We start from the raw sequence: 12,464 nt of genomic DNA, 5'->3' as shown, positions 1-12,464 counted from the left end.
TACATGAGCAGCGCTAATGCCACGATGGCAGCGCAACCATTTCCGGGTCCAGTTCAGCCTCCGAGGTCACCGGCAGTGACGTCATCATCAGAGTTCCGCCCGAGTCTCCCAGAGAAATTTTCTGGTAATATGAAGGACTGCAAGGGTTTTTTGTTTCAATGTCGCCTAATTTTTCAGAACTCTCCCAGCAGTTTTCCCACGGATTACAAGAAAATAACTTTCATTTTGTCCCAATTAACAGGAAGAGCCCTGGAATGGGCTCAGGCAAGGTTTGCCTCTGACGAAAGCCTCAGTTGTCAATATTCCGATTTTGTTTCTGAATTTTCCCAAGTTTTCAACCAAGAAACTGATCAAACCATTGACTCTTGTGCTCTTTTCAATCTCAAACAGGGAAGTTCTTCAGTGGCGGAGTTCTCCATTAACTTCCGGGTAAAAGCGGCTGCTTCCGGATGGAATCAAAGTGCGTTAAAAGGCGCTTACTTTATGGCTTTAAACGAAAGCATCAAGGATGAACTAGCAACCCTCGACGAACCTGCAACACTCGATGAACTAATCCGTCTTACAATTAAGTTGGATAACAGGATTCAAGCCAGAAACAGCTCCAAATATAGGAATCAGGGTTTCTTTGCCTCTGCCCCTGCTTCTAATAACGTGACTGTTTTTTCTGCCCCCACTGAACATTTGTCCAAGCCAAGACCAAAAACTCAGTCTCTCCCTTTGCCTGTTCAGGCCTCTCATACTGGAGAGACAGAAATTGAACCCATGCGGGTTGGACATACAAGGTTGACTCCTGAGGAAAGACAAAGACGTTTTCTGAGCAAGCTGTGCATCTACTGTGGTGAGAGTGGTCATTTCATCGCTTCATGCCCAGCTAAATCAAAAGCCGGGGCCCGTCAGAGGTTCTGAGGAGTCTGGCGGGCCATGTTAACACTGAAAAATCTCCTCGTCTGATGCTTCCTGCTACTTTATTTTTCTCTGACCAGAACCTCTCTTTTTCTGCCTTCATCGATTCAGGCTGTGAACGAAACTTAATCGATTCTAATCTAGTCCAGCAGCTCCAAATTGAAACCGTTCCTCTAAACCAGCCTCTTTGTGTCTCTGCTATTGATGGGAAGAAACTCCACCAGGTCACCCATCAAACACAGCCTCTCGAGCTACTTATCTCAGGTAATCATCGAGAAACCATAACATTTTTTGTTTTTCCTTCCGCATGTTCCCCTCTGGTGCTTGGCTTTGAATGGTTGGAGAAACATAATCCCCACATTAACTGGACTGATCGTCATGTGGAATCCTGGTCTACCCTTTGTCATGAAACATGCCTCCGTTCAGCAGCTCCCGCTGTGGGGTTCCCTAGAGGTGGTGGGGAGATGGACTCTCCTGACCTTACTTCTGTCCCCTCCGAGTACGATGATTTGGCTCCTGTCTTCAGTAAGGTCAGTGCTACGTCCCTTCCTCCACACAGACCATATGACTGTGCCATTGAGCTATTACCTGGACCTCCCCTTTCCAGCAGCAGACTCTATAATATTTCCAAACCTGAACGAGAAACCATGGAAAAATATATAAATGAGTAGCTGCCGGAATAATTCGCCCATCTTCTTCTCCGTTGGGTGCAGGGTTCTTTTTCGTTGGCAAAAAGGACGGTTCTCTAAGACCCTGTATAGATTACAGAGGCTTGAACCAAATAACTATTAAAAATAAGTACCCTCTCCCACTTCTCGCTTCAGCTTTTGAACCCGTTCAAGGGGCTACTGTTTTTACCAAGCTCGATTTGAGGAACGCTTATCACCTTCTCCGAATACGAGACGGAGATAAGTGGAAAACAGCCTTTAAGACTCCCTTGGGCCAATTTGAATATTTGGTCATGCCTTTAGGTCTAACTAATGCCCCTGCATGTTTCCAAGCCCTGGTTAACGACGTTCTCAGAGACTTCCTGAATGTATTCGTGTTTGTTTACATCGATGACATACTCATTTATTCCAAGAACTATTCAGATCACAAGAAACATGTCCGCCTAGTGTTACAAAGACTACTTGAAAATAAACTCTTCGTCAAAGCCGAAAAATGCGAGTTTCATCAGTCTTCAGTCACCTTTTTGGGGTTTGTGCTCGAGGGTGGGCAGATTAAACCTTCAGAAGATAAGATAAAAGCAGTCTTGGATTGGCCTGTGCCCGAAAATCGAAAACAGTTACAGAGATTCCTGGGTTTCGCCAACTTTTACCGGAGATTCATCAGAAATTACAGCCAACAGCTCTCCCTCTAACCTCCCTAACATTAGTCAAAAGAACCTTCCAATGGACCCCCGAGGCGCAAGCTGCATTTGTTAAACTAAAAAACTTGTTTTCCAGAGCTCCATTGCTAATCCAACCCGATCCAGCAAAACAATTCATCCTTGAGGTTGACGCTTCCGACTCTGGAGTGGGTGCTGTGTTATCACAAAGACTTGACTCAGATCAAAAGGTTCATCCTTGTGCCTATTTTTCTCGTAGACTTTCCTCTGCAGAGCAAAACTACGACGTTGGAGACCGAGAACTTTTGGCCATAAAACTGGCATTGGAGGAATGGAGACACTGGTTGGAAGGAGCTGAGCACCAGATTCTTGTCTGGACTGATCACAAGAATCTTGCTTACATCCAATCAGCTAAACAAGCCAACCCTCGTCAATCCAGGTGGTCCCTATTTTTCTCTCGCTTCAACCTCATTATTTCTTACAGACCCGGATTCAAGAACGTCAAACCCGACTCTCTCTCTCGTCTTTACTCCGCTGATCAACCCGAGACACCTGAACCAGTCCTACCAGCATCCTGCACTGTTGGAGTGGTTACATGGGAGATCACCGATCTTATAAACTCAGCCCTGGCTTCTGAACCTGACCCAGGTAACGCTCCTGCTAATCGAACATATGTCCCGTCTTCTGTTAGAGCTCGCCTGATACAGTGGATGCATGCTGCCAAATTTTCCGCTCATCCGGGGGTGAGCAGAACAGTAGCTTTAATATCTAGACGTTTCTGGTGGCCTACTCTACATAAAGATGTCAAGGAGTATGTCTTGGCTTGTGCCACCTGCGCCAGAAACAAAGCCTCTCACCAACCACCTTCAGGTCTGCTGCATCCTCTTCCAGTCCCCTCGCGCCCTTGGTCCCACATTGCTATAGACTTCGTCACTGGTCTACCCATCTCCCGAGGTATGTCTACGATCTTCACCATTGTTGACCGATTTTCAAAGTCCTGTCATCTGATCCCTCTTAGAAAACTTCCCACGGCTTTCCAAACCGCCCAGCTTCTGATCAAACACGTCTTCCGGTTACATGGGATTCCCCAGGAGATTCTTTCAGATCGCGGACCTCAATTCATCTCCCAAGTCTGGAAGGCCTTCTGCTCTGCTCTCAATTGTAAGTCCTCGCTAACCTCTGGCTACCATCCACAGTCTAACAGACAAACTGAACGAATGAATCAGCAGCTCGAGTCCACCCTCCGCTGTTTAACGTCAAATAATCCCACCGACTGGAGTCAGTACATTACCTGGATCGAGTACGCCCACAATTCCCTCAAATCAGCCTCCACCGGACAATCCCTATTTCAGGTCAGTCTTGGCTATCAACCACCTCTTTTTCCCGCAGACTAAAGAGAAATCTCAGTCCAGTCTGTAAACCAACACATCCGTCGATGCCAGCGCATCTGGAGGGAAACCATCACTACTCTCAATCGCTCCTCCGAGACAACCAAACGTTTTGCTGACTCCAGGAGATGCCCGGCCCCTGAGTACACTGTCGGACAGGAGGTATGGCTATCCACTCGGGACATCCCCCTCAAGGGGATGTCTCGTAAGCTTTCACCCAGGTACATTGGTCCATACAGGATTACCCAGGTCATCAACCCGTCAGCCATACGCCTCCAACTACCTCCGACTCTCCGCATCCATCCCACGTTCCACGTCTCCCAAGTTAAGCCAGTCATCTCAAGTCCCTTGTGCCCACCATCTGACTCCCCTCCACCCACCCTGGAAGTCGATGGTCATCTAGCCTTCACCGTCCGCCGGATCGTGGACTCCCGTCGGCGAGGTCGTGGTTGGCAGTACCTCGTCGATTGGGAGGGCTACATTCCGGAGGATCGCCAGTGGGTTCCCGGCTCCTACATCCTCGATCCTTCATTGATCGAGGAGTATGAGCGCTCCCTGCCATCGACGTCTTCCGGACCGCCAAGAGGCAGTCGTTGAGGGGGGGGTACTGTTGGGAGCCTCAGTTTATAATAGAAAATAATAAATGACCGCTCACAGCTAAAAGAAGAATGAATGTTGTTAACTATAGCTCCCACAGAGAAAATATCTTTTAAAACTGCTTAAGGAAAAACTATTTGTACAATAATAGGAGGTCCTAAACTGAACAGAGGGATTTATTTTATTCTCTCATTTATCAATATGGTTAGTGACTATTTTTGTTGGGAGCTGGAGAAGTACCACCTTCCTCCAGCAGAGTCCGCCGTGGATCCTCCTGAGCCGAGCCTTCGACGCACCTGTGGCTCATTCCATCATCAGAGGATCCACAGTATAAAAGCTGTCTTCAGACCTTGCCTCGACGCCGCAGTGTTGAATCTAGTTGGTTAGCACCTGAGCCAAAGAACCTTCTGAGAAATCTTTTATTGCCCTCTGAGTCCTACTAGGATTCTAATCCTTTGTCTTTCTGTTTCCAGGAAACCTGTTTCTCTTTGTAAGCTCTGGAGGAGCTTAGACTACCGAGCCTGCCCTCTGAGCCAAACCCGAAGACTCTTCTCTGGATTTCCCATGCAGCTCTGGTTTAAGAGCTGGAAACCCAAAGCCAAGGTCTGCACCCTCATGAGAAGTAAGACGCTGAAGCAGTTATTGGACTCTGCTGAAAACAAACCTTCTCTGGACTCAACAGCCCCTCTCTCTGAACTCAAACCGGAACCCTCAAGGTATTAATCTGAACATCTCTAACCCAAACCCCATTGCTCTCAAAGCTAACTGCTCTGTTATCTACACAGACTCCAGTGAACCAGTCCCCAGGCCTGAACCAGTTCCAGACAATATTCCATGTGCTTGTGAACAATAAACATTGTTAAACTTTTACTCCTGTTTCCGTCTCCGTGGTGTTCTGCATAACTGGGTCTCATCAGTGAACCCATCATGACAATTTTGTAGTGTACTAGTGTTACAGCTTGCATTAAGGTTGGATGCATAATGACAGTCTTCAACATGCCTTTAAAACATTTGAAAAAAATGTTGGTTGCCAATTGCAGCCAGTTTTCCTTCTAAAGTATGAGACTATAAATGGCACCAAAAATGTCTTAAATTCAATGCATGAAAGTCAGAGTAATTAAGGATGCAGCTGCTCTGTGTGATAAATGGCTTCTAAAATGTTTTCCATCCATTAACAGTCATCAGCAGCAAGCAAGAGGATAAGTACTTTCTTTTACAACTCAGCCTAGCGTGGTAGTCTTCAAATTTACCTACAGGAATCTGACATTGTTAAATATGCTTTGAATCATTTGTTTAGCTTGAACTGTTTTTTTTTTTCTCTGTGGTGCTTCCCATATGCAAAAACCCCTGAGAAAAGAGAGCAAAATGGTAGTCGCAGACAGAGGCAGTTTGATGGGACTTGTTCATTAACTTTGTTGACACAGACCCACGGGCTACTATCTAATGCAGCCATTTCGACTGTGCATGTGTGTGTTGTACTGTGTGTGGACTTCTACTTGCTGCTGAGAGATATCTGTTTCTAATAATTTACCAGCAAAATTAAGCAATTTTTGGAAAATGAGGATATGGTGGTGTAAATTAAGTTTAGGTCATGGTTAGTTGTATCTGGCAGTGGTTCTATTAAGGCTTAGGGTCGGGTTTGGGTTAGGCCATATGAGTTAAAGGAGAAGTCTGGTCATAATCAGAATTCAAACTTCTGAAAGTACTTTAAATATGAAATTATTACATAATGTTCAATAAATGAAAAGCGTTTTTAATTATAGTAATTTTCATTTGAATTTGCTTTACTGGAGACATCCATGTTTGTCAAAGAACACTATTGCCAACTACTGGTTTGTGAAGTCACAGTGTGGTATTGGCTGTTGAGCAAGTTCCAATGCTGTATATGGTGTTTGTCACAACACGCTATTATCCAACTCATCTTGAAAACATTGTTCTTCGAAATGTTGGCTACATATTACATGTTTTTTCTCTGGCCAGAAGTTCAATGGAAAATCCTCCCTCTTCAAGTTGGCAATCAAACGACGAATCCGTGAAGGATTAGGAATCAAATTTTGATTTTGCTTGTAAAGCTGAGAGAATGGCCTTCGGCTTACCACAACGTGACTTCACTGCCGAAAGATGTCAAGAGTGAGCTGTTAGTATATTTGGGCAATAAATATTATTGTTTTTATTTTTTTACTAATTAATGCTTAATTCATCAAATCACAGCGAGCGTATTAGTTTTAGGTATAGATAATGATCCATTGATTATTCCGGACTTCTCATTTAATGAACAATTAATGCAAATAAATACAAAGCCCTTATAAAGACAGTAAACATGAATTTATATATTCATGTGTGCTTGCTGAAAGACCTAGTGAATGCCGACATACCTGAGATATGGGCTGGTTGACAAAGACCCATCCAGTCACAGGGTTGACCTGCAGGTACTCAGGCTGCTCCAGTGACATGGAGTAAGTAATGGCTGCATTAGTGCCAAAATCATCATCATGAGCTGCAACACGAAGGAAACTGGTACCAACCAAAGTGTCTTCTCTTAAAAAATCTAAGGAGAAAAACAAATTATTTGTCATAACTAAATAAACATTTGTGTTCTTTTTACTTAGCACAAGGTGAAAGATGATGAAGGTCACATCAGATCCAGTTATCATGGGAAATATCCATAAAGCTACCACAGGAGTGAATCTTAACATTGACTATTATTAATCATTTTGAGGGTTTTTTTTTTCTTCTAGACACAACTTCAATCAATGTAAATAACAGTTTGGAGCACGATTCTTATGCCGGACTTCTATAGTAGGAGAAATCTTTTTGATGTCTCTCAGCAAATTGCATCTCAGCCACCAATTTTCAGTAGCTATGAAAAAGCTTGTGTATTTGGTTGACTAATCACCACTCTAGTAGAACTGTCTAAGCTTATTTAAAATGTCTGGGTTTCTTTTTTATCCATTCAAAAACAATTATGGTTGTGAATGACCTAATTATTTCAAAAATTTAATTGTCTGACCCTGCTACCCTTAATTTAAAAAAAGGTTCAAAAATGTTGTTGGCTTAAAATAGAAAGAATCAATTTGGTAATGAAAAGCTCTACATCAATATAACATCCATGCCCATTAAGATTCGTGGAAACTTCAACAAGGTGTTTCTTTATTAGGTAATCAGAAAAAGTCAAAATTCTAAAGGAACTCTTAGTTAGGGGATGATTGGTTTTGTGTTGCCCAAAACAGTTCTCATAAACTAGACTTTCTTCCTTTAATTGTCTATATCACTATTTTACACGTTAGCAGAAAGACCACCTAATGGCTTTTATTTGGCACACATTAGACAAAACTACGATCAATTCGATCCACCAATACAAACCTACAGTGATCATTTAAATAAATGGTACCAGACATATTTTTATTTGTACTACATTTTAGACCAGAAAGAAGCACAAAGTGCATTAAAAAAGTAATATTTTAACTATAAACAAAAGCATCTTTTTTATGTATGGACTTTTTTTTTTTATCAAATTGGTTGATAAAGCAGGATAAAGCACATCTGCCTTGTCTATTTATGTCTTTGTATTGTTTATTGTTCTGGCTAGGCTTCACTTTTACTATGTTTGGCTCATGAATAATATATGTCCAACACTTACACTCATAGCGCAAATTCTCAAACTTGGGGCTGTTATCATTCTGGTCCAGTATCTGTATGGCGAGCTGACAGATGCCAATGAGCGGCTCCTCTGCCCAATCAGTGGCCGTTACTGTAATTGAATACTCTCTCTGCCGCTCCCTGTCGAAGCGTAGAGCTGTCACAATCACTCCTGTAAAGTCAGAACCATAATCAAGGCCCTTCATCAACCCTCTGGCAAATATACACACATGATTGCTTATAAATTCACTCATCCGTTCAGCGGTTTTCCAATTCTCTCAACTGAGTCCATCCATCCATCAATCCATAAGCCCAGACAAGTAAACAATTATGAATTTATACTTAGCAATTCAAGTCTCCCTTTGAAGAAGTGCAAAACTTTGTGATTAAGTGTTAAGTTAAAAGAAGAAACAACCAAAGCTAGAGAGAAAATGATTGACGGAAAACGTAACTTGACAAATTAACATTTCAAGCAGTTATGTTAAACCATTTTTCACACTGAAGAGATACTATAAACCTCAGACCTCTGCTCAGTTATATGTTTTGTCACTTATATTCTTACACCATGGACATCTCATATTAAAATTATAAATAATTAAACATCTTCTCTAAGGCCTGTCTTCTCAATGCATTACTCATCTCACATATTACATTTTGTTTTACAATGATCATTACAGATGTCAGGTACCATTTAACTGCAGATCTGTCTATCTACAGGATACACTTTGTTTCATGTATAATTGAGACCAATTTTGCCCTGCAACAATCCACAACTCTTTACCTGTGTCTGGATAAATTCTGAAGGCAGGCATGGCGCTGTCTCTATGCATTAAGCCATATTTCACTTTCCCATTTGCTCCCTCATCTGCATCCACTGCATGCACTTGCAACACAAAAGTCCCCGCCGGCTGGTTCTCCAGCACTGAAGCCTGCTCTCGGTACTGCTGGCACTGAGATAAAGAGCGGGGGAGGAAGAAGAGGAAGACAAAGCATAGACAAATAGCACAAGGAAGGATTGTTATGTACGGCATATTGTCAGGAAGTGTTGCATTACTGAGAATACAAGATTTAAAGTAAATCAAATAGCTTCAAGATCAGTCGGACATGCACAGTAGATTAATGTAATGTAACAATTATTAAATCAGGAGCACACATCTATGGAAAACACTTGAACTAAATTATTTTGGGGAGCCAACAGTCAACAGTTTTTGTTTTTGCATATGTACCATATTAGGAATGGTTCTCTTTTCTGATAGAATGGCTATTACAGAGAAAAACATTTTGAGTTTTCGAAGAATGAGTTTGGACTGAGATGAGAGGGGTCAAAACACGTGAGCAGAGGGTGTTCTTTAGCTGTTCAAAGAAATTCAGAATCCTAAAACATTAATTCTATAGCTGTTCATAAGTACAACTTAGCAAAAGCAAAAGTTGCAGAGAGTTTGCATATGGCCCAGAACACCACAGGAACGCAGGCTCCATGTGCCAGCGTCCTCTAGGAAGTTCGTCATTTCTAATTAGGGAGGAAGTTCATTAAGAAGGTGCAGCATATTGTGATGATACTGCACTTTTATTAATAAATCAGTTGAAATCCCGACAGATTGCCTAAAGATAGAGTGGGTTGTGCAGACTAATAGAAACCCTTGGGAAAGAGAGAGAGGGAAGCCTGCGAAATTAGAATTCCAAGAAAATTAGAGAGCTGGTGAGAGAAGAGGGAGGCACGACTGAAGTTTAAGAGAAGTCCGAATTACGCAGAACTGCATGACAGTGATAAGGGTTGGGCCAGCCACCAAAATACAGTCATGTTTTTTTTTATTTCTGCAGATTTTAGATCATCCTCAACAGACTCCAAGAATATGAATAAAATAATAAGGCATAACAGTATAAAGAGGTGGAATGAAAATAGTCCATCAACAAATTTATAGCTAGCTACTTATATAATGTCAGATTATAGGTCAACTACCAATGCCAGGCTTTCTTTTACACACAGAAACCCTCCAGCACCCTCCCAAGGCTTTCCTACACCCCATTGTGTTTGTGTCTCCTCTCTTTGTGACATAGATATTAAACCTTTAAAAGAGATTTATCAAAAAGGTATCCAATGACAAAACCACCTCAGTTAAAGCTCTTCTCCAAGCTCCCCAAAATGATACACCTCCTCATCCTATTAGAGATAAGCCACCTCACTTAAAGGAATATATATATATATTTAGCTACTTTAGTCAGAACAAATTTTTTCAATCCATAAGATATTTCTTGATAACCCATGTACTGTAAAGGTGAAGAATTTAGAGGAGCCTTTCAATTGAAATCCTCTTTTTGGCACACTTTTTTACCACAAAAGTCCTAAGCAATGTAGCCTTTCAATCACATGATGAACTCGTCCATTTTCCTTGAGTCCTGCAAAGTAAAATCAAAGAACCAAACCACTAAAACTTGCCTATTCATGGTAGATATTGATCCACAATCTGAATTGTCAAGTCCACTTTCTTTTGCACATGACTGACTTTAGTTGAAGAAGGGCTGACTCTCATCTACACATTTAAAATAAAATCCTCTTCAATGCACACTGAAGTTCATGGTTCTAATGTCAACTTAAGCCACAATGTCCACATGCAACAGATGTTCCTAAAGCACACACTCTCCATTTCAAATGTGTTACTACAGTGGGTCACTTTACAGTTATATCATTTTGATTTGGAATGAGGATCTCCCAAATTCTCCACATGTAAACTAGTCAAAATGGAGAACAGATTCACACCTCTGAGTTATAATCAAATATTTTAAGAAGACCTTTTACAATTAAATTAAACATTAGGTAAGAGTGTGTTTTTTTATTATAATTATTTAGATGGATTCATCACAAAAATAAATATAACCTAATGTTTTTAACTGGGAGGCAATAAAGGGCAGATATGTGATTACCTACAGGTATTAAAGACAAGTATGTTTGAACAAAATGCGAATATTTCAGTACAAAATTAATTTAAATTTAAATTAACAAGGAGCTGAATCAACTTAAGGGGAAGAAGTAGATAGCGGCCCACGGAGCATGCAAAATTGCTTCTAACTTCTCATACAACACAACCTTTGTGACGTGGGCGGAAGAGATGATGATCTTGCTTAGAAATAAACAAAAACAACTGTTGTTTAATTAAAAAAATGAGACAAGGTTAACTGAGGCAATACATTTTACAGCAACTTGAAATTTACAGTCAAAGGGCCATGCATAAAAAAATCACTATAAGCTTGATGGATAACAAGATATTGTCACTGCATGATCAGACTTTGCTTTTATTGAGATGCATAAACAATCGTTACATAAGTTTAGGTATTGATGGTCGAGGAGACTGCCATAAAGACATCCAATCTAGGCAAGATGAATGTGTCACAGCAAGAATGAAATGGCTTATAACTGTAAATTGTAAAAGAAAAAATGTTTCTTTGAAGAACCATCATGACTATTTAGTTGGAAAGCAACAAAGCAATGCTTTTTTTCCATACCAATCAGATCTTGTTTTGAAATGCTTGGTCTGTGGTGTAAATAGTAATGCCATATAATAGCTGTACATTCAGATCAATTACATATATCAATGACAAGGACAACAAAAAACAAATCCTTGACATTATACTGCTACATAAAATTACAAATTAGATTCTGCTCTGCTCTATAGTTGTGAATCGCATAACATTTTAAAAAATAGTGGGGAAAACTGAGCGAGCATAAATATATGCTAGGACATTTCCAATATGAAAATAAATTAATAAGCTGTCCCAAATGTCTTAGCAAAGACTCTCACCTGCTCAAATATTGGTTTGTTGTTGTTAACGTCATCAACTCCAACGACGACCCGGGCATTAGAACTAAGAGGGTGCAGCCCGCCTGATGCATTGTCATCTGTGGCTGTTACATTCAAGACATACTCCAAACCTTGAAGCTTTGGCAGGGGAGTAGAGCGCAGACGGATCAAACCTGCAGAAAGCTCAGAGCCATTAATATACACATCATAAAATAGGCTGTGTCCTAATAAAGCATATGCATCTTTTCCATTAGTCATGAGAATCTTATTGCAACAGTGGGCCTGCATAGAGAGGAAGTAGCTATCAGTAAAACATGGCAGAGAATGGAGCCTGCATGCTGATGCATTGTCATCTGTGGCTGTTACATTCAAGACATACTCCAAACCTTGAAGCTTTGGCAGGGGAGTAGAGCGCAGACGGATCAAACCTGCAGAAAGCTCAGAGCCATTAATATACACATCATAAAATAGGCTGTGTCCTAATAAAGCATATGCATCTTTTCCATTAGTCATGAGAATCTTATTGCAACAGTGGGCCTGCATAGAGAGGAAGTAGCTATCAGTAAAACATGGCAGAGAATGGAGCCTGCATGCTGCTGTTCTAGTATGAAGAGGGAAGAGCAAAGAAAAAGCCCCTCCACAGAAGTCCACAAAAAGGTAAAAATCTGATATGCAGCATACAGCCAAAAACTAATTTCACAGTTGTGGTTTTGGTACATTTTTGATACAATAATTGCCCTGAAGATGCACATGCAGCACAAGCATTTGAGTGAAAACAGGAAGAAGTGAGGGGAGTCTGGTTTGAAGTTACCC

At 41.1% G+C, this 12,464-nt stretch overlaps 1 protein-coding gene across 1 annotated transcript in view; it reads right to left on the bottom strand.

Moving 5' to 3' along the window:
- LOC119796836 (neural-cadherin-like) overlaps window positions 1–12,464 on the bottom strand; it is a 181,977-nt gene that overhangs the window by 82,148 nt on the left and 87,365 nt on the right. Inside the window, exons 8-12 of the mRNA XM_038305585.1 lie at window positions 12,005–12,079; window positions 11,652–11,749; window positions 8,636–8,804; window positions 7,856–8,026; window positions 6,591–6,763 (exon numbers count right to left, since the gene is read on the bottom strand). Of these exons, the coding sequence (XP_038161513.1) occupies window positions 6,591–6,763; window positions 7,856–8,026; window positions 8,636–8,804; window positions 11,652–11,749; window positions 12,005–12,079 (686 nt within the window). The remainder of the gene's footprint in view (window positions 1–6,590; window positions 6,764–7,855; window positions 8,027–8,635; window positions 8,805–11,651; window positions 11,750–12,004; window positions 12,080–12,464) is intronic.

Source organism: Cyprinodon tularosa, unplaced genomic scaffold, assembly GCF_016077235.1.
Source record: "Cyprinodon tularosa strain WSP-4 unplaced genomic scaffold, ASM1607723v1 ctg56, whole genome shotgun sequence".
Lineage (NCBI taxonomy): Eukaryota > Metazoa > Chordata > Actinopteri > Cyprinodontiformes > Cyprinodontidae > Cyprinodon > Cyprinodon tularosa.
This window is presented reverse-complemented; position numbering and strand designations above follow the sequence as displayed.